At 40.0% G+C, this 21,292-nt stretch overlaps 4 protein-coding genes across 11 annotated transcripts in view; 3 read left to right on the top strand and 1 right to left on the bottom strand.

The window, feature by feature from the left end:
- LOC105382104 (uncharacterized protein ZK1073.1) overlaps positions 1-14,006 on the top strand; it is a 47,201-nt gene extending 33,195 nt beyond the window's left edge. For 4 of the 8 annotated variants that reach the window (XM_048628973.1, XM_048628972.1, XM_048628971.1 and 1 more), the window contains 7 exons: positions 1,961-2,011; positions 3,542-3,605; positions 3,953-4,070; positions 4,330-4,651; positions 5,760-5,881; positions 6,596-6,761; positions 13,172-14,003. In XM_048628973.1, coding sequence (XP_048484930.1) covers positions 1,961-2,011; positions 3,542-3,605; positions 3,953-4,070; positions 4,330-4,651; positions 5,760-5,881; positions 6,596-6,761; positions 13,172-13,360 — 1,032 coding nt within the window. In that variant the 3' untranslated portion in view covers positions 13,361-14,003. Of the gene's footprint in view, positions 1-1,954; positions 2,012-3,541; positions 3,606-3,952; positions 4,071-4,329; positions 4,652-5,759; positions 5,882-6,595; positions 6,762-13,171 lie in introns of those variants that run through there. The other 4 variants (XM_048628970.1, XM_048628967.1, XM_048628968.1 and 1 more) reach the window with 3 other exon arrangements.
- LOC105382103 (retinol dehydrogenase 11-like) lies at positions 8,078-9,382 on the top strand. The gene has a single exon (XM_011551928.3). The coding sequence runs from the start codon at positions 8,355-8,357 to the stop codon at positions 9,330-9,332; it is 978 nt and encodes a 325-aa protein (XP_011550230.3). The 5' UTR covers positions 8,078-8,354; the 3' UTR covers positions 9,333-9,382.
- LOC105382102 (retinol dehydrogenase 12) lies at positions 10,693-12,716 on the top strand. Its single transcript, XM_038105693.2, has one exon. It carries the CDS (start codon positions 11,196-11,198, stop codon positions 12,156-12,158), a length of 963 nt encoding a protein of 320 aa, XP_037961621.2. The 5' UTR covers positions 10,693-11,195; the 3' UTR covers positions 12,159-12,716.
- Positions 14,007-15,585: 1,579 nt separating the features above from the next.
- Positions 15,586-20,984, bottom strand: LOC105382105 (tubulin alpha-1 chain). The gene is made up of 9 exons (XM_048629262.1): positions 20,823-20,984; positions 20,269-20,494; positions 19,768-19,940; positions 19,123-19,251; positions 18,505-18,675; positions 17,804-17,944; positions 17,250-17,465; positions 16,727-16,890; positions 15,586-16,363 (listed from the first exon to the last, which is right to left on the bottom strand). The coding sequence occupies exons 1-9, from the start codon at positions 20,823-20,825 to the stop codon at positions 16,216-16,218; spliced, it is 1,371 nt and encodes a 456-aa protein (XP_048485219.1). The 5' UTR covers positions 20,826-20,984; the 3' UTR covers positions 15,586-16,215.
- Between the last annotated feature and the right edge of the window lie 308 nt (positions 20,985-21,292).

The following is a 21,292-nucleotide window of genomic DNA, read 5'->3' as shown; positions in this document are numbered from 1 at the left end:
GAGTTGTAGGTCTGATGCGGAATGTCTGACGTCACAAAGCCGCGTCCCGAAGCATTCGTCGGTGTATTTGGTGTGATATCGGCGCGCGGGCGATGACTCAAATCTACCCGCAGTGCGCGTCCCGCAGCATTCGGTACAATACCGGCCGGTCAGTAGCGAGCGGCAGGTCTCGGAGGGGCGAGTGCGGGTGGCGGGGCGTATGAAGAACTAGTTTCTGTTCAGTTTTCTCGATATTGTAGTTAAAATAAGTGACTTACAGGAATCACCGAGGCACAATTAAGTGGCTCTAAGTTGTTTCTTCAAATTTACCACCAACACAACTGATAAGGATAACTTTAAACTGTATTAAATTAATTATCAATGGACAGTGAAATAATACGTGTCGCAGCGAGAGCGTAATTGATTGACTTTATATACTCATGTATAGTAAATACTTCACGCAGTGGAGTTCATGCTCTGTTCGGAAGTTAAAGAAAGGTAATCCGAATGTACGTAGGTCACGCAAGTTGTTATCCTTTTCAAGTTTGTCCAATTCAATGAATGAGTGTTTAAAAACATTCCAAAATTTTCCAGAATGTCGTAAGATGCGGTGTTTTTAACAGTATTGTGCAGTTGTCGATTGAAGGTAAATGCGACCTGTATTTAAAAATCCTGTTTTAGCAACAACCTGTATACCTACTTACATGCGTTGTTCAGAATGATCAGCCTTCGCCTGTCGTTGATGACGTCACATCCTAGTTACGGAGCGACGATGCATCGCATCCGGAATAAATAATACGTGTGTTCTGTAACTGATGCAGGCGGGTTACTCTATACTGACGAAAAACAAACCGAGAGCTGTCGTGCAATCGGCACGTTTAATACAACGAGAGAGAGTCTTGACGTGTGAAGTAGCGCTCCGTAACTTAGATTTTCGTTATTATAGAGTGACCCCTTAGGCTCCCCTAGCCTCACGTAGGCACATAATGTATTATGAACTACGAACATAACAGTATCTACATTACACGTGCAGTTTGATCCAGGTTGATGATTCCTTATCTTCTTAGCTAGTTTTGTCACATACATTGATAGTATTGACTATTGTGAAATCTAAGTGAATTAAAATACATTTCAATGGATGCAACTCATAAAATAAGCAGATAGACAAAATCTATTCTATAAGTATATATGTATCTACTAGTTATTAGGAGTTTCTTGCCTCCGCTCTCTCCAAAGACAAAGAGCCCCTTCTTCAAACGGTTGGTGTTTGTTAAAAAAATACGTTCATAATTTGTATTTCTACGATGAATTAAATCATTTACTTGTCATGTGAGCCAAAGCATACCATTTCACACATTATTTGACGTTATACTCTCAGCTACGTACCAACATTTTATATACAAAAAAACTATTAGTTGTGAGGTGGGGCATTTAACATTTTCAGTCGCGCTGTAATGTGTTTACAGTGCGCCCGGTGCGTTTTCAGTGCGTCCGGAAATAGACGAACAACGCTCTTGGCGTGGGCTACCTACTACATCTTAACAGCACTTTTGTTTTATACTCTTAGATAAACGATATACTAACAAGATGATATGTCACATATAAAAACAAAGCATACAACTGTTCCTATTTTATTTACTGTCAAACAGTTTTGAGTTTACCATTGTATCAATGGCACAAATATTCTCACCAAAATAATATTAATAGAACTAGGTAATTCAAAATAATAAAATAGGTCAATGGTAGAATTGAGGTGTTATTTGTCGAAACGTTACTTATGCACTTACACTCCATCTATTTCATATTAAAATATCTACAACGAAGTGTTTTTTTGCCATGTTCATTTTTTGACAAAAGCCCAGTCACTCCTTTTCGGCATACTTATACCATTTTTGCAAAACCCTATCATCCTAAATATTCCTCTTGACCTCCGTTTATTGTAAATGTAATATTGTTCTGAACGTGTTTTCTTTTGTTTCAGAAATATGTGGTCAGCACGGACCGCAGCGGCGACATCCACGTCCATGTTCAGGTGAGAACCTTACAGCTTCAGTGTCAAGAGGAATTCTTCAAAATAAAATAATCGGTGTACAGAGTGTTGCAAAAAGGGTATACTAAAGTTTCCATGGAAAAGGTATATTTTTTTTCGTGAATTTTCAAAACTCCTAAAACAAAAGTTGTTCAGAATGACCACCTGAGTCACCCCCTTTCGGGGTTTAGTTTACCCTTTTTGCAACACCCTGAATCGGTATACTTTCCCAGAATTGGATAAACGATACTGAAACAAGTCACCTACAACGTGAAAAACCCCCAAGATTCAAAAATAAAACGCATAACTTTTGAACGGTTGAACCAATTTTCATGAAACATGGCTAAGTACATTCGGGGTATCATTACCTATGATGACCCTTAAAAACGAAAATCGATTCAGCCATTTGGGAGCTACTCTACCACAGACAGATACATACACAGAGATACACAGAAAAGCAAGCCATTTTTCCGTTGAGGATTAAAAAGAATCTCGAAAACGATTCACTTTCATTACCTACCCGGGAAAATATAGAGAGAAAAAAATATTAGCATTTCAAAAGTAGCTATTTCTAGCCCCAACTTTCGCATTTCCCTGATATCTTTTCGGATTCAATGTTTCGTGAAAATTTGTGTATTTGTAAAGGTCTTTGAGGCTGTGAGGGTGGAAATGTTACCGTAATGGTAAACTGCGTCGTTGCCGATTGATGGAGCATGGAAAATATGGGTTGGTGGACGATAATAATAATTGTTACTTATAAAGTACTTACGAATTATTTCCTCAAGGCGGGGTTCAATAGGTATTCGTTAATGGAGATGCCGCGGGATCCAGTGATATCATTGATTAAAAACGAGTATAACCAATACAAGTAAAGTAAAACTGATAATTTTTTTATTCCTTGGATTAACCTGAAAATACTTACATAATTCTATTCAAGTTCAAAATTCAATCTCCAATCACATTAGAATTTCTTTATTAACCATCTAGTAAGAAAGAGAGCGGCTAGAATCCAGTATTCCATGACATAACATTGTTTTCTCCGGAACGCCAGGAAATTGCGTCTCGATAGCGGCGACTGCCTTCAGCTGTAATGGAATGTAAAGGTTCTATTAAAATAATAGAATATGCCTTCATATAGATGTATGCATTATTGTTGATGGGAACGAACGGTATGGAAGCTCTATTATACTTATGTTCTTGTGTTACAACATACCTACAAACATGTATATTCATTCCATATAGTATCGTCAGTCAGGTTAAAAGTGACGCTTTTTTAAAGAAACTGATAGCTGATAACTAAACTATATTGAAATAACTTTTCCATGCTGCTTGAACAGGGGCATCTGCCGCGTCCGCAGGTAAGTTCATACATATATAGGGTGTCCCTTTCAGAAAAATGCCTTAGATTAAATATTTTAAATTTTTTACAGCACTTGTGTGGATATTATTATTTGTACTTACTCACATTGTAGAAGGCACATACGTGATAGATCAATCCAGTTCTTTAATATTTTTTTCAATATGTACTTCCAGGGTGACCTGAGCCAACAGGACAAGAGATGTGTGTTCGTGACGGTCCACGACCTCGGCACCAACCGTGAGTATTAGGGCGCCTTCAAATTAGTCGCTAATTGTTATCTCTTTGAATTAATTGTACCTTGAATGAGGAAACTTCGTTTTTGGTCAAGCAGAGTCATCCTGTTTTATAATTTCATCCTGATTCAGTATAGGTACCTACCTACTACTCCGCAGGCTGACATTCTTTAACCTTTTAATATACAAAGACAATGAGAAAATACAGTAGGTAAATAAAGAACTGAAGCAATTTTTTCAGTAATAATAAAACTAGGTAATTAAAGTTGTTGAAAATGAAAGGCGACATCACAAATAAAATAACACCCTGCATCTCGCTCGTATAAAATTGGAGGTTCTTTCTCTCCACAGACTCGTCGATGGTGGACTACGTGAACTGCCCGGCCATGTCTGAGATCAAGGAGCGCTCCTGCTTCATCCACATCGACGTGCCGGGCCACGAGGAGAACTCTCCCGATCTGCCCGACTCGTGAGTTGCTCTTATAACTTTTTTGACTAGTATCTTTGCGGTTTTATGTAAGTAATGAAAATGTCCCTTACCACCAGAAATGTGGAACACTGTCTGAAGTGGAAGAAGGCAGAGACCTTATGACTTTATGACCTTAAAATATATAAACAGATGCCATATCGGATTCCCAAAAAAACTGTGTGCTACCAATTCATTGGTCTATCGACTGTTCAAAACATAGCAACAATTACTAAACGACCAACTCTCTCTTTCTCCACAGCTACCAATTCCCGTCCCTCCAAACCCTGGGCGAGGACTTGATCACCGTCTTGGACTTCCTTCACATCCGCTACGCCGTGGGGCTCGGCGAAGGCGCCGGGGCCAACGTGCTGGCGCGCTGCGGACTGGCCCACCCTCGCCGCCTGCTGGGCCTGATTCTCGTCAACTGCACCGCCTCCACCTCCTCCGTCGCAGACGCCTTCCGCACCCGCTTCTCGAGGTGGAAAGGGACAGACATATCCCAGTCAGAGGAGGATTTTTTGATCTACCACAAGTTCGGACATGTGAGTTTAGAGACAGAGCCCGCGTTCTTTAGATATCAGGTTTGTTGGTTTTCTGTTGTTGCGAATGATACTAATGGGGGCCTGGATTGTTTTATAAAGTACGTACATGGTTCAAATATAACTGTAGGTATTTACGGCTTGATACTAACATACTAACCACCTTTAACTTGTTTATAGCTTTATTTACCTAGTTTCTTAAAATACCCCTTATGCTAATATTGATTGATGCTTTCCTGTAACTTTAGTTTATGTATTTTTCACAATTAGTTTTTGATGATGTGTTTATTGCAAAGTAAAAAGTCTGTAACTACTATTATTTTATTATTGTTCATCTGTCTTAATAATAATTATATTGATGAGCTGAAATTACAGGAAAACATATCTTAATATACTTATCTCTAAAAGCAAAATTTATAATACAGTGTTTACACTCCTTAGTAAAGTAGATGCATGATATTTAACGAATGTTCATCTTCATTTTATTGCATTGATAACTGTTCTGACTTTTTCTTCCCCTACTGTGCTTCGTTAATTATGCTTTATTACTTCTATAGAATAGTTTTTTGCACCCTCCCGGCGCTTGTTCATGCATTAAATCATAATTGTTATTGTCAATTAAGAGCAATCACTGGTTATAACTTTAACCTTTTTATGCTGGAATTTAATAGCTTTCTTAATCCGTGTCCTGTCGTGTAATCTAGATTCTAACAAACAGTATAACATGGATTAATATTCCACCGCTGCCAAAGTGCAGCAGTTTTCCTAATAGAAAAATGCTGCTTATGTCAGATACCCGATCAACGGGATGAATTTTCACCCAGTTAACACAATACATAACCACACAGTGCACATACCGGATTAATGATTAACTTCCACCCTCGATCCTACATTATAATACCACATACAACACAAAAGCAGTTCAAAACATACAGTAACAATTTCCACATTACAGCAAATCGATGAAAAGAGTTCCACCCTCATAAAACCTAACACAAAATGAACTTGAAACCTTCTTTAAACCTACAATAATAACACGGTGCATAATGCAGCAAATCTGATGCCTCCATCCATTTCCACCTCATAAAACCTAACACAAAATGAACTTTAAACCTTCTTTAAACCTGCCATAACAAGTTCCACCTTGCAGCAAATCTCGATGGAAGGCGGCGACGCCATGGAGCGGGAGCGCATGCTCAGCGAGTACCGCTCGCGTCTGCGCGGGAACCTCAACACGCACAACATCAAGCTCTACGTCAAGGCCTTCATCAAGTGAGTCCTTAATGTACCCTTTATGTCAAGGTCAAGCGAGTCCTGTATATCCTTCAGCTAACCTACGAGGGGTGCAAGAAGCGCAAAACAGTACGTGGCTAAAGTTTTGCGTCGCGCTAGCTTTAGGCCCGGGTCTCCTATTTACGCCGTAGATCGCGTCCAGCGTCACGCCGTAGGCCGCGTCATGATGCTCACTATAGAAATGTACTGATGCGGTCTCCCTCACACGCCGACGTTGGCGCGTAGACATAATAAGGCCTTGGTCTCCTATTTACGCCGTAGTTCGCGTCCAGCGTCACGCCGTAGGCCGCGTCACAATGCTCACTATAGAAATGTACTGATGCGGTCTCCCTCACACGCCGACGTTGGCGCGTAGATGTTATGAGTATCGTGACGCGGCCTACGGCGGTGACACTTGACGCGACCTACGGAGTAAATAGGAGACCCGGGCCTAAGCATTGTGACGCGGCCTACGGCGAGACGCTGGACGCGATCTACGGCGTAAATAGGAGACCCAGGCCTTAGCCGCTGATGTGACGCGACGTCTTGTCATGCGCAACTCTTTTTCTTTGCAAGGCAGGCGTCTTAAAAAGAGTTACTTAATTTTAATCAAGGTACCCTGTAACATGCTATGTTGAAATAAAGTGGCAATGCTATTGTGACGCATCACTCTGGGAAGACTTTTATTAGACTCAAACCTCCCTATCTCCGCAGCCGCAAAGACCTGGTGCTGAAGGGGTGCCAGCCCGACATCCTGCTGATCACGGGCACGCTCAGCCCCTACTCCGCCGTCGTCGAGAAGATGTACAAGGAGATGGAGCACAAGGAGCGGGTCACCATACTGAAGGTGGAGCGAGTGGGCGACGTACTGGCTGAGGCGGTCAGTATATTTATATATCTACTTATTGTTATGAATTCCTGGTAGTTTTTCTGCCGCTTGACTGTTTATAACGATTTAGGAAAGTTACTCTATATACGAATTTAGAATGCCACCTTTGCTTTGTGTACTTACATGTCAGATAATCGGAGAGTCTTCCGAGGTGCCGTTATTGTGTTAGTTAGGTGGCATATAGTCAAAGTCAAATGGTTTAATCGACGTAAAATTTTACAATTATTAAAATTTTGTCGATAGTCATCTACCTCCATTTCACAATCCCCGTCATTGAGGAGGAAAGAAATGGCGAAAGAAACTCCTCGAGCATTTCAACTTTTTGCTTAAATCTATTACAATTTTTACTTATATCTAGTTAGTACAATTTTACTTAAGTACCTATATCCGTTTCATTTTTTCAATAGCCTTAGCTGAGGTGGACAACGTTATTCGCATAGCATACGTTATTTAATTAATTCAACTTTGATTTATAATAACTTAGTTCTGTGATAAATAATCACAGTCATGTTTATGTCCCGCTGGCCACGGTTCAACTTAAACAGGCTCGCAGAATCGGGTTTTTTCCAAGTTCATTCGCATAACATTGACCTACAGATTTGGAAGCAAAACTTCTTTTAACACACAGGATTCTAGATAAACATAATACCATCGATAGGCGAGCATAAGTGTTATTTTTCCAGTCACTAAAGTCAAGTAAATTTTAGGTAAGTATATCACGGATTACTAAACCACACCCACAATATTGCCGGCACGTGTATAAGGTAATTCAGTCTTCAGATGAAGTTTAGATATAATTTTGTCTTGATAGGTATATATTAGTATGAAATAATTTGATTGCTTAATATGCAGGTTCTTCCTGAAATAAGTGGTATGTATTAACATACGCTCGGTCGTGTGTATAAACTGAAATTATGTTGTTAGTTTACTTAGTTGAAAATTGCAGCTTTTGAATATAGTCATTGTATTGACTACAAAATATTATTCTAATGAACTGCTGATCTTACTTTGATAATAATTATTAATACATAAAAACTTTATGTAATGCACAAGGTGTAATGAATTTCTTTTTGATCGGTAAAGACATAAAAATGCGAAGCAGAATTTTTTTTGACCTATTTTGGCTTCGATCACCTCGGTGTAAAAAAAATCTTGTCTTCTTGGACTGCTAAGGCTCCGTTTTGTAAATAACTAACATCGTGTTAGAACTTTAATAAAATCACGTCACAGTCACTAAATTGTTCATAAGTGCAGTATACAATGAATATAATCGAGCAAATTTATTTGTACTGTTACTTACCTACATCTACTTACTGATACTAAGTGTTACATAGTCACTTACACGGGTAGATTAATTATAGGAATCCTAATTACATCTGATACTGAATACCTCTAACATAATGTTCAGGTAATAACTATTAATAGCTCTCTGAACCCCTAAATTATGAGACCTCACGATCCGTTCATTTAATCGGATTCGCTTGAGAGCGCTCGCCAGTCCGACTTGAAGCCTCGGCCCGCCAAGCCGCCACCGGGGCGTTTCTTACATCTCCATCGATCGTTGCCACCGCCGCTTCCTCAACCATGCTGCTTGCCGTAGTATTTGTTGTGGCAACCCTACTGCTGCTGGTCGCCCGCCACCAGAAGCGGACCAACGCGATGTGCACGTCCACTGCTCGCCTCGACGGGAAGACAGCCCTCGTGACCGGGGGCACCGCAGGCATGGGCCTCGAAATTGCCAAAGACTTCGCCAAGCGCGGAGCTAGAGTCATCGTCGTTTGCCCTTTCGAGAAAGAGGGCGTCAACGGAAGAAAGGAAATCGTAGCTGCTTCAGGCAACGAGAATGTGGTGTACCAGCATCTGGATCTGGCGTCTCTGAAGTCTGTGAGGAACTTCGCGCAGCATATCCTGGCTACTGAAGAGCGCCTGGATATCCTTGTCAACAATGCGGGCGTGGGAATCCCCGCCACTAACGATACAGAGGATGGACTAAACTTCATCATGCAGGTCAACTATTTCGGCCATTTCCTGCTGACGATTTTACTCCTACCGCTTTTGAAGAAATCCAAAGCTGGTAGGATAGTGAATACGGCCTCAATTTTACACAACCTCGGGTTTAACCTTCGAGTCGATCATCTAAATTCAAATCATTGGTCGAAAATCTGGATTTACGGGAAGAGCAAGTTTTGCACTATACCGTTTTCTCGGGAACTCACGAGAAGAATTAAAGACTCTAGTGTGGTTGTCAACAGCGTGGATCCTGGTGCCGTGGGGACAGCTATATTCCACAGCGTGCCTATTCCTTTCGCTGGAGACATCGTGAGCTTCTTCTTCAAGCACTCGTTCAAGACTCCTCGCGAGGGCGCGCAGACCGCCATATACGTGGCGGTAGACGACACAGCTGGCAAGATCAGCGGAGAACTGTTCAAGAACTGTAAGCTGACTAGAGGAGTCAAATGGGCGTACAACGACGAGCTGGCTGCTAAGCTGTGGGAGGAATCTGTGAAGTGTGTAAAATTAACAAAAGAGGAACTCAAAGAATGTTTTCAATCTTTTGCATAGATCCATAAAATTAGATGTAGGCCTAGTAGCGAATTTAGTGATGGATTAAAATTTCTACGAATTTGTGTAGATGCAGAGTGAATAGAAAGTAATAGTCATCTACTGTGATAGTGCCATTAAGCGGTGACTAAACCGAGAAGCCAATGTTTCACTAGAACCTTCACCTTATTATAACAACCGTACGTAACGTAACGTTACTTATGTAACTGGCCTAAAAATATTATAATAACCGAGTTCGAACGTTGCGTGCGCGCAGCGACCTTGGTTCTGTTTAAATATTATGCATGCATCGGGGCAACGACCTATCTGTGATTAGCTGATTATGGTTATTTATTTATATGTGGGTTAAGAAACTTACCATGTATATGTATATTATGTAATTAAAACATACGGATGTAGAAATAAGTAATTAATTTAGTTTAAATTAGGAATTTAATTTAGTTTGAATTAGATACAATTGGCAGTTCCTTAGAAACTGTCTGAGAGTTTCTTGTAAATATAACTGGTATAGTTAGGTATACTTAAGTTATTATTTATAATTATAAATTAATATAGAAAATGTCTTTCATTTTATATTATTTAAGAAAATGGATTCTTGCTCTTTTGATCGGCCGGGGGTGCATTTGCAGTATGGATTGAAGATTTAAGAAATATACCTACCTTATTCCTGAAGTTCTTGAAATACTATCAGTTCGCCCTGAAAACCAAAAAAATATATCATAATAGATCATTTAGCAATAACAGCGACAATTATTATGAAGTGACGTTTACAATTATGTCGATTCTGAAGGAACAACGCATAACTTAACATAACGTATTTCAAAATAACTCATTGCTAAATGACAATGGGCGTTTTGGGACCTATGTCCAATAAAAATGAGTCATACATGGTTGGATAGCTCTTTTCAAATGAGCAAAAAAATATTATGACGACAAATCCGTATAAGTTGTCCATTTTGAAATATATTCGTCGGAAGGAAGTATTTTTCTATGGCATTTTACTCTCTCTCCTGTTGACATTTAAGGGGGTAATACACGTAAACACGTATTACTAAAATAGGAGAAATTACTTTCAACTGTTTTTATTTACTGAGATAATAAACAAATATAATATTATAATGAATGATGATCATTTAAAAAAAAACAAAATGAATGTGAAACAATAACAAAAACATTAAAATTACAGGAATAAAATATAATAACTTTCAAGGTACGATTATTCTAATTGGACAGTAAATCAGGAGATGCGCTTCCGTTATTCATATTCTGCAAAAAATACCTTTTCAACGACGTATCACTCATTTCTATTGGTGATGGTCCCAGCTTCCATATATTTGTGCCCATCATCATTTATACTCAGTTTAACACTTGTTGTAGATTTACTACTCGTAGTAATACTAATCTCCCGTAGGTGACCCCCAGCATCATATTTTATCAGCTGAAGACCCGATAACTGTTGGTATAGTCAAGTTCTAGAGGCTCTAACGACAAATAAACAAACGTAGTCTTCCATCCACTGGACCATAGTCTTAGACAAGTAGCCAGTAGTGGCTGGATGAGATAGGCAGATGACAGAATGTTTCAATCTGGTGCTCTTTGTGAGAGGCCCATGTTTAGCAGTGGTTGATAACAACTGGCTGATCGTGGCAGAAAGCAAACCTTCCTTCCACCATCCTTAAGTATTTATAGTATGTAGGACTTTTTATATGAGGTAGGTATAAAAGAATAGTGCTTGGAAGGTTAATGTGCATTATTGTCCTGTTCACATTACTTAACCAATTATAATTTTCTTCATAAAGTGCAACTGTCTCATAGAGATCAGCTCAGTTCTAGGCCACACCTGGTTTAGTCAAGAAGTCGACAATGATTTTCTTCTTAACAACTATATCTTTAATTATATTGGTATTAGTTAGTGTATATCAAAAGAAAACCAATGCGGTGTGCTCGTCCAAAGCAAAGCTCGATGGAAAGACAGCTATAATAACAGGAGGAACATCTGGCATGGGACTCGAAATAGCCAAAGATTTCGCACGACGTGGCGCAAAAGTTATAATTGTGTGTCCCTTTGACGAAGAAGGAAGACATGCTAAAAATCTGATAGAGAAAGAAACGGAAAACAAAAACGTGGTGTTTATGAACCTTGATCTTGGATCTTTAAAATCAGTTCGAAAGTTTGCAGGGAATTTATTATCGAATGAAAATCGACTAGACATTTTAGTGAACAATGCTGGTGTTGGAATACCTGGTGAATTCTTTACAGATGATGGACTCAATTTTATCATGCAAGTGAATTATTTTGGACATTTTCTGTTAACTGTGCTACTCTTGCCATTATTAATGAAATCAGCACATAGCAGGGTAGTGAACACATCGTCAGTACTGCACAGATTTGGAGAAGTGGACCTCAAGTGGCTGAATAGCTCGGGGTATTACTATCTGATTCAGTTGTACTGCAACAGCAAGTTTTGTATGATACCGTTCGCTCGAGCCCTAAAGAAAAGATTGCAAGGATCGGATGTCGTAGTAAACTGCGTGGATCCTGGTTTGGTGGGAACAAGAATTTGGTCCAGTGGTAGGGTACCGTTTGTGGGACGTATTTTGACTATTATTTGCAATGTGATGTTTAAAACCCCTATGGAGGGAGCACAGACAGCTATTCATGTAGCTGTGGATGAAAACGCTGGGTCAGTCAGCGGGGAACTGTTCAAAGACTGCAAGATAATAAAAGCTACATCGTCTGCTTACAGTGACAAGACTGCAGATGAACTGTGGGAAGAGTCCATCAAGTTGGTGAAATTAAGCAAAGAAGAACTGAGTTTTTTGTGAATAAATTGTATAAGTAATAATTATTGTAACGTGAATTTTTTGGTACTTCTACACTTCAATCATAATGAAAAAATACCAATTTGATCCCGCATCTCTTTTGTGAGAAGTAGGTGCGTTGCCTACTCGTAACTTTAATGCCATGGGCCTCCTGCAGAATGTAGGGTAATTATTTTATACATCGTATGCCGTACATTCATTTTCCTCAATATAAATTTTGCAGTCCATTGTGTTTTATTTATAGCTAATAAGGTGGTTAATGAATGCATTTTGATTTTACAACCTGACAATCAGTTAGGCTATCTATGTTTTATGGTGATTGCAAAGTTTTTAAACGAGATATGATAGGGCCATTTGCCAAAGCTATTAACCCACGTAGTACAAGACGTGACCTTATTTACAGCCATATCATTATAAATGACCTGTTATTGCCGTAAGTATTACCTACCTATAAATGAAGATATTATTACTCTAATTTACATTTGAACTCATCTGAAACATGAACAATGAAGTAAAAAGTTAACAATGTAGAAGCATGACTCTGAATAATCATCCTACCTTAGCAACTAAGTACATAATTATTGTATGTTTAATTTATTAATGGTATGTTCATTGATTGTCGGAAGAGTAGGCTTTTAGCGATAAGACCGTCATTTGTACAGTATGTTAAATTAAGTTTCATCTGCAATGTTTTTCGGTGTGAGTCAAATAGAGATTACATTATTATTATTCATTTATAAACACTTATAAAACTAGATGCATAGGCTTGACCCCTGCCCTGTTGCACGGGGCGCTATTAAGACGTGACAAAAGTTATCCGTCGCGCTCGCTCTTGAGGCTGCGCGCTGTGAGTGAGTGCGATTCAAAAACAAATATCCCGACGAATTGAGAACCTCCTCCTTTTTTTGAAGTCGGTTAAAAACTCTTGACACGTCTTAAATGCCCCGTACTAGCCCGGTTCTTGTCAGCGCCAAGTCAACTCACCAGTTTGTTTAGCCGTTATGTTTCCATTCCAGCCAGCGAAGGTGTCCCAGTCGCTGCTGCTGTTCTGCCAGGGCCAGGGTCTGCTGACGTCCCTGCCGCCGCCGGGCGTCGAGCGCCGCATGTCTCGAGCCATGTCCATGGAGGAGTACGACAAGCCCAACATCCGCCGCCTGTCGCTGACCCCCAGCGCCTCGGAGTCACCCCCGGCACGGAAGGTGTAGGGGCGAGCCTTCACCGTCGACGTTCTAACCGAATAGCGCGGCGGTGCAATGGGAATGCACGCAAACGTCAACAAAAGCTGGCTTGTCATTGGTTAGTTTAGACGCCATTTTGGATTTTAGATTCTCTGATTGGCTCACGGAATTACGATTATTGGTAGTTAAGAAGGATCGTCTGTGTGCATTCCCAAATATACCTAAATGAGGGTTTTGTAAAGTGGATGTATTTTTTTTATAGGTCACAGAAGTGGCACAAGTTTTAGAAGAGTATTTATTATTGATGTAAGATTGTAAAAGTATGTTGAGATTGATGAGCAAATACTACCTAGCTGTCGTTCGTAACACATGATTGTTGTAATAGCTCTATTTTTAACATAGGAAATAAAAAAGGTTAATATAATATCTGCAAAGTAAATAAATGAAGTGCAATACACAATACACCATTTTATCACTAAGTTGCTAACTACAATGTTCAGAATAGCACACGCATATAGTTTATCTTTAGTGCCTGATTCACTATGTCTGGATAATACCTGTGGGATAAAACGTGGATAAAACAGACAGTGACAGCATGTCTTTTATCCCACAGGTAGCCATTATTCAGATATTTTGAAACAGGCACTTAGTAACTGGGTACTCTGGTAAGTACCTAGAAGGTAAATGAACACGTTATAGTCCAGTCAATAAATGACTCAAAATTAGGTGTAGAGTGCGTGAGCAGGTAACTAAGCGATTCCTTCACAAACTTGTTCAGGAGGCTTAGGTTGTTAACATACCAAAAGTCCTGACTCCTAGGTGATGAGCGGGGGGGAGGAGGGGGGGATAAAGGTACGAATTTTTGGTTTTTAGCTTATATCTCGAAAACGGTGCATCGGAGAGAAATATTTTCAACTAATGAAATAAAGTTCTTAAAATTATCTAAAACTTTTATATCATATGTTTTTTTCTAATTCCTAACCGTTTTCGAGCTATTACCCTCGGAAAAAGTTGAAATTTACAAGAAAAATGTATTCATGTCACAACATTCATAAACATTGCATCATATTGTCTAAACCTATTGATAAATGAAAAAAATGAATAGAAAAGAAGTTGTAGATTTTTAAATTCCCTTTTAGAATATATATACATACGCTGGTTAATGTCCAACCCACCTAAAGGTACAGCTATTTTTACTCACACTAACCTTACTAATTCGGTGAGCTATGTCAGTGACTTTACCAAAATGCAAGTTTAAAATAGCTCTAACTTTAGGCGGGTTAGACATTGACCAGCATATGTAATATATTCTAAAAGAGAATAAAAAAATCTACAACTTTTTTCCTCTTCATTTTTTTCGTTTATGAATTGGTTAAGACAATATGATGCAATGTTTATGAATTTTATGACATGAATACTTTTTCTTGTAAATTTCAATTTTTCCCGAGGGTAATAGCTCGAAAACGGTTAGTAATTAGAAAAAAACATATGATATAAAAGTTTTAGATAATTTTAAGACCTCCATTTTAATAGTTTATAATTTTTGTCTCCGATCCACCGTTTTTGAGATATAAGCAAAAAACCAAAAATTCGTATCTTTATCCCCCCCTCCTCCCCCCCGCTCATCACCTAGGAGTCAGGACTTTTGGTATGTTAACAACCTAAGCCCCCTGAACAAGTTTCTGAAGGAATCGCTGAGTTACCTGCTCACGCACTCTACACCTCATTCCTTGACTGGACTATTATTATATTATAGATATCATAATAAATTAATAACTTAGTTCATTCAAACAGCCAAGTGTACCTATTCGGCTATTTGTCATTATTATACTTATAAAAGTTATAAAGATCTAGGCAACAGATACATTTAGAATATGCATAGAAATAACGAATAGAAATGTGGAATATTTATTGAATGTTGCATTGTATTCTTTTAAATTACTCTTTGTAATTTAATCATTAATATTTCTCTCAAAAAATATCAATTTAAAGATCTGAATGTAAGATAAACCTGTATATTTTTTGTTACTAAATAAATATACCTAATGGAATTGTAATGTTAATCCTAAATGATTTGTTTCATTTACTTAGATATAAGTAAGTACCTACCATGGAAGTAGAAAAAAAGACGGAAGGAATCTCACGAACTAAACATTGACGCACAGCAATGGCGGCGACATGAGAGTGTGTGGGTGCGTCTTTTTTTCTACTTCCATGGTACCTACAACAGTTAAGAAAATAAAAGAATTGAATAATGCTAGACAATTTATTAAAAACAAGACGTTACAGGCAATTAACGATCACGGTAAACTTTTTCATAATTTCACACGGGACGAACTAAGTAGACAAATATAACGTGACAATTACTCTTACACATAAATATTAACATCACTATCTCGCCTCTAAATTTATCCAAAGTAAAAGTAAAAATATAAAGTAAGATATAAAATATTTCCCCGAGTGTTTGCTAAATAAATATAATAAAAAAATACATGAAAAATCCATGAAGAAAGTGAAAAATGAGAGAGCACATTTGCAAGATTTCAATGTTCCTTAAATTGAGCAAATACAATTAATTAAATTCAGACCTATAGTTGAACTTAATTTCTTATCAGGTTTTGTCAATGACCCAGTTGTGAAGATCCAAGTTTCCAAGGTAGCTTTACCCGGACTTTTCTATCCTTTAACAGCATTTTAGCTAAACTGCCATATTCAATATTAAAAAAAAACTTGCAGCCGTGTCTTTGTGGTGTCCGCCGTATCAGCTACTCTGGTTCTCAAGCTCCGTATCCCTGGTGCATCAGCATTTCAATGTTTCGCTATTAGCGCCATCTATTGTCGGAGGATGGAACTTCGTGGCGGGATAGCTGATGTTAAAGTATTTAGTTTCTCGGGTAGGTATCATGTTGTGATTCGCTTGCTTGTAGATCTGCCGTCTCTATGGCCACCTCGTCGTAATCCCTCTCCAGCGCTGCGAGGTCCTCCCGTGCTTCCGAGAACTCACCCTCTTCCATACCCTCGCCGACATACCTGCGAGAGTGAAAGGTCACAGTCATTATAACCATTGGTTTTTCATCAATTACTTACAATCAAATGTAGCTAAAGGGAAAATCCTTCTATCTGAATGCGGTATGGATCTTGGTATCCATAGTTAAAACTGATCGGTATAATGAATGATACATTAATATTGTACTGAAAATATCTATAGCTACTCAATAGAAACAAAAACAAGGTACTTAACGAAAGCAACCACCCAAGCTAACTTTATCGTCTACAGCTAGCCTATAGCACAGTCCACTCCTGGACGTAGGTCTCTCCCAAAGCACACACGTAGGTTTCGGATTAGTTCACCCTTTTTGCAACATTTGTCTAGCTTTCCACCAAATAACTTACCAATGAACAAACGCCCGCTTAGAGTACATGAGGTCGAACTTGTGGTCGAGCTTGCCCCACGCCTCGGCGATGGCGGTGGTGTTGGACAGCATGGACGCGGCGCGCTTCACCTGTGCCAGGTCCCCGCCCACCACCACGGAGGGCGGCTGGTAGTTTATGCCCACCTGGGGAAAGTCAAGCGTTTGGTTTAAAGAATGTGACTGTGGAAATGTGGTATTTGGAGATTTTTTTGACGAAGAATTGGACTTTTAGAGATTTTTAGGAAAATAATGTTTAGGGAAATAGATCTAGTAGACGCATTGGAACTGAATCTCCGAGGGCCTGTTGTCATATAATATCGGACTAATGCATAGGCTTCTGACCGCATACCATAGACCATAACCAGACTGAAAGGGGAATAAAGTTGGTTAATTTATTTCGGGCCATTCAGGCTAAATACAGACAGCTACAACCAACGAGACCGTTGAGACTCTAATTTTAGGGCCATTAAAACACTAGTATAATAATAGGAGGCAAGGCAAACCTTAAAGCCCGTAGGACACCAGTCCACAAATCTGATGCCAGCGCGTCCCTTCATCGACGCGATAGCCGCGTTCACGTCCTTAGGCACCACATCTCCTCGGTACAGCAGGCAGCACGCCATGTACTTCCCGTCTCGCGGGTCGCACTTCACCATCTGGTTCTGGGGCTCGAACAGTTCCGCCGTGATCTCTGATACTGACATGCCTTCGTGGTATGCCTGTAAGTTGAGGAGGATGAAATTAAGCTAATGATGAAAACAAGGTCAAGAATTATATTTATTAGGGTACTGGACTTTGCATTTTCTATTACTGCGGCTTATGCTCGGGGAACACGAGGCTTGTGTAGGCAAAAATATCTTTATTTCTTAGACAGAAGCACTAGTAAGCTATCTTATCCTATACCAAGCATTAAATTAATGATAAATAATTAAGTGACATTACGGTGTCTTTCTAAACGTAGAGCGTTCGCAAACTATTGCATTATTATTGCAAGCCACAACCAAAATAATATCAAATTCAAAATCCCTCAGTGAAAACCCATGCTGAGTTGACCAACCTTATCAGCCGACACGACGGGCGCGTAGGCGGCGAGGGGGAAGTGTATGCGCGGGTACGGCACCAGGTTGGTCTGGAACTCCGTTAGGTCCACATTCAGGGCGCCGTCGAACCGCAGGGACGCCGTGATGGAAGATACCACCTGGAAATTGCACTCATGGTGATTATAATAAATAAAGGTGTGAACATTATTTGACGACCGAATGGCGAAGTGGTTAGTGACCCTGACTTCTGAGCCGAAGGTCCCGGGTTCGATTCCCGGCTGGGGCAGATATTTGTTTAAAGACAGATATTTGTACTCGGGTCTTGGGTGTTGATATTTATATTTAGTATCTATCTATCTATGTATTTGTGTAGATATATCAGCTGTCCGACACCGATAACACAGGTTCTGCCTAGCTTGGGGTCGGATGGCCGTGTGTGAGATGTCCCCACATATTTATATTTATATTTATATTATGCTCAAGTAGGTATCAAACAGAACGTAGATGCTCCATGTCAATGATGTATGATGTATGATGGTGTAGCAGTTTTCAATATTTCTGATATCTTCAATGCACCTGCAAAGCTCGTATATTTTAGTATAATTATCTAGGCCGAGTACCAGTTCTAATGGAATTTATATTGGTAGTGCTTATTCCATGTTTCCTTTATTGTTCCTTGCTGGCGATCTTTGTATTTCTCCTATAAAACTTTCCTCACCTGTGAGATTAGCCTGTTCAGGTTCACATAGGTAGGCCTCTCAATGGACAGCCGCCGCCGGCAGATGTCGTAGATGGCCTCGTTGTCGACCATGAACGCGCAGTCCGAGTGGTCGATGGTGGCGTGCGTCGTCAGCACCGCGTTGTAGGGTTCTACCACTGCTGTGGACACCTGGAGCATGGGGAGAGAGTGTGGTTAAATATGTAGAAGAGTTGTTTAGGGTTCTTGAGGAAGTGGTTAAAAGGAAGAGAAATCGTCAAGGACAACGGATGAGAAAGAAGAAGACGAATGATTATCAACAAGTCTGTGATGCGAAATTGGGGTTTATCATGACTATATCCGTATTTACCTAGGTATAATAAAAAAAAACTGAAACCTGGAGTGGCAGTGGGACGCCCATTTATGCTGAAGACCCTATTAGCGGTGGGGAAAACGAGTCCTCGAGTGGAAAGCACGAATAGGCAAGCGCAGCGTGGGATGCCCTCCGGCCCGCTGGACCGAGGGAGGCCAAGGAAGGAGTGTTGTGGAGCTGCTTGGGAGAGGCCTATGTCCAGTAGTGGACAAATACGGACAGCTGATGATGATGATGTGATGAGACGTTAAAACTGAAATACAAACCTGTGGCGCGGGATATATAGCAAACTCGAGCTTGCTCTTCTTGCCGAACGCGTCGGAGAGGTTCCTCATCAGCAGTGACGTGAACCCCGAGCCCGTGCCGCCACCGAACGAGTGGAACACGAAGAAGCCCTGAAAGAGGTAGGTAGGTGTTAAATGGTTGGCTGTGATTGAGTCTGCCGTGAAGCATGCAAGGTAAAGACTTGATTGTGGGTTCCCATAGACAATTAATAGACTAGATTTGTTGATTGAGGCTACCGTGAAGCTTGTCGCGTAAAGTAGACTTGATTGTGAGTTCCAATAGACAAAATAGACTAGATGTTTATGTTACTTTTACCATTACGTTACCAATAGACATACGCAGTAATGCACACACGATGTTTTTTCGTGACAAATATTCGTGAAAATTATAACTGTATCTTGGCAGACGAGAAGTGCATCTATAAGATTTTCGCTAAGCACTGCAGCTGTATTAAGATCATGACTACGAAAACGTTACTAAAACTGCCTTGGCTGTCGGGAAAAAGCAGCTGATAAGTGCTGCATGTACCTACCTACGAGTTTTACATCACATCCAGTTGCATTGTTTACCTAGAACCAGCGAACTGACTGTAAATGACAAAAACTACAGCATACAAAACAACTAACCTGCAGCCCAGTGCACTGGTCAGCCAGCTTCCTGATCCTCTCCATCACCGGCTCAAGGATCTCCTTGCCGGTGGAGTAGTGTCCGCGCGCGTAGTTGTTGGCCGCGTCCTCCTTGCCCGTGATCAGCTGTTCCGGGTGGTACAGCTGCCGGTATTCGCCTGTTCGGACTTCGTCTGTGAAGGATTGGGGTTTTGTTGGGTTATTGAGATAATAGTGACGACGTGACGTCAGGGTGCTGAACAAAATTCTTCATTCTGGGGTCACGTCGCGGTAATGCCCCGTCTAGCTGTCTATTTACGACAAGGTAAGAGGATGACGTTAGAAAAGTATTCTAGAAAAGTGTGGAATAAAACCTCGTTGAGGACCACTTAAGAGAATACAGTTGTTTCCTGACATATCTAATGCCTTAATTGTTCATAAACTTTATCATTTGAAATACATACAATCAAACGAAGTGAAACACTAAAATAAAAACAACTCTACAAAATAAGCAACCCTCACCAATAACCGTCTCCTCCAAATCCACCATCACAACCCTCGGCACCATCTTCCCTCGATCCGCTTCCGAGAAGAACGTGTTGAAACACGAGTCCACAACGCAGTGGTCGGTACTACCCTGGGGCAGGGTTCCATCAGGCCGAATGCCGTGCTCAAGGCAGTACAGCTGCCAGCACGCCACGCCCATCTGCACGCCGGCTTGCCCCACGTGGATGGATATGCACTCCCTCTGGTGGAGGATGGGGGTAAGGAGTATCAATGTTGTAAATGGGAGGTGATTTGGTAGCTGGATGTTAAGAAGCAGGTGAAAGGGTAATGGCCGGATTGTCTGCTGCTCCTGCTTGGGAGAGGCTTATGTCCAGCAGTGGATGACTACGGGCTGATGATGTTATTGTTTAAGGGTCAGGTTGTGTCTAACCCCATACTGTCAACTTTTTTATACAAGTTCACTAGTGCTACGGTTTCCACCTGTCACGGAAGCTTCCGAAGTAACTGCACAAATCTGAAGAGTCTAAAGGATCATCTCGTGAAGTACCTACATAGTTTGTAAAACTTACCATTTTGATAACTTGCAATTTTGAATGCTATTGAATATAAACGGTATAAATTAAAACAGTTTTACAAAAATTTCGAGTGAACAAACAATTTTGAAAAAAAATATACAAAAATTTATTATGTGATGGACGGCTGCGAGAAAACTGACATGATTTGTTTACATTTCGAATTTTGAATATGAAGCCGTCATTTTGACTGACAATCCCAATCGAAACCTTTTTCCGAAATAAAAGGAGGTCATATTTTTAAGGTTTTTACAAATAAGTATACACGAAAATGAGCGGCAGAAAATAAGAATTTTGCGTAAAATGAAAACCATTACCATTAGAGGAAAAAGGCTTTTATAATTTACGGAAAGTAGGCAAGAAAATATAAGTACATAGTTTCATAAAAAAAATGGATCTTACTTCTCCGTCGTGAAGAAAATAATATGTGTGCCCAAAATTTTATCAAACTTTAAAGGCAATAAACT

Source organism: Plutella xylostella, chromosome 22 (assembly GCF_932276165.1).
Source record: "Plutella xylostella chromosome 22, ilPluXylo3.1, whole genome shotgun sequence".
NCBI classification, from domain to species: domain Eukaryota; kingdom Metazoa; phylum Arthropoda; class Insecta; order Lepidoptera; family Plutellidae; genus Plutella; species Plutella xylostella.
Note: the sequence above shows the minus strand (reverse complement) of the source record. Positions and strands in the feature narration are given on the sequence as shown.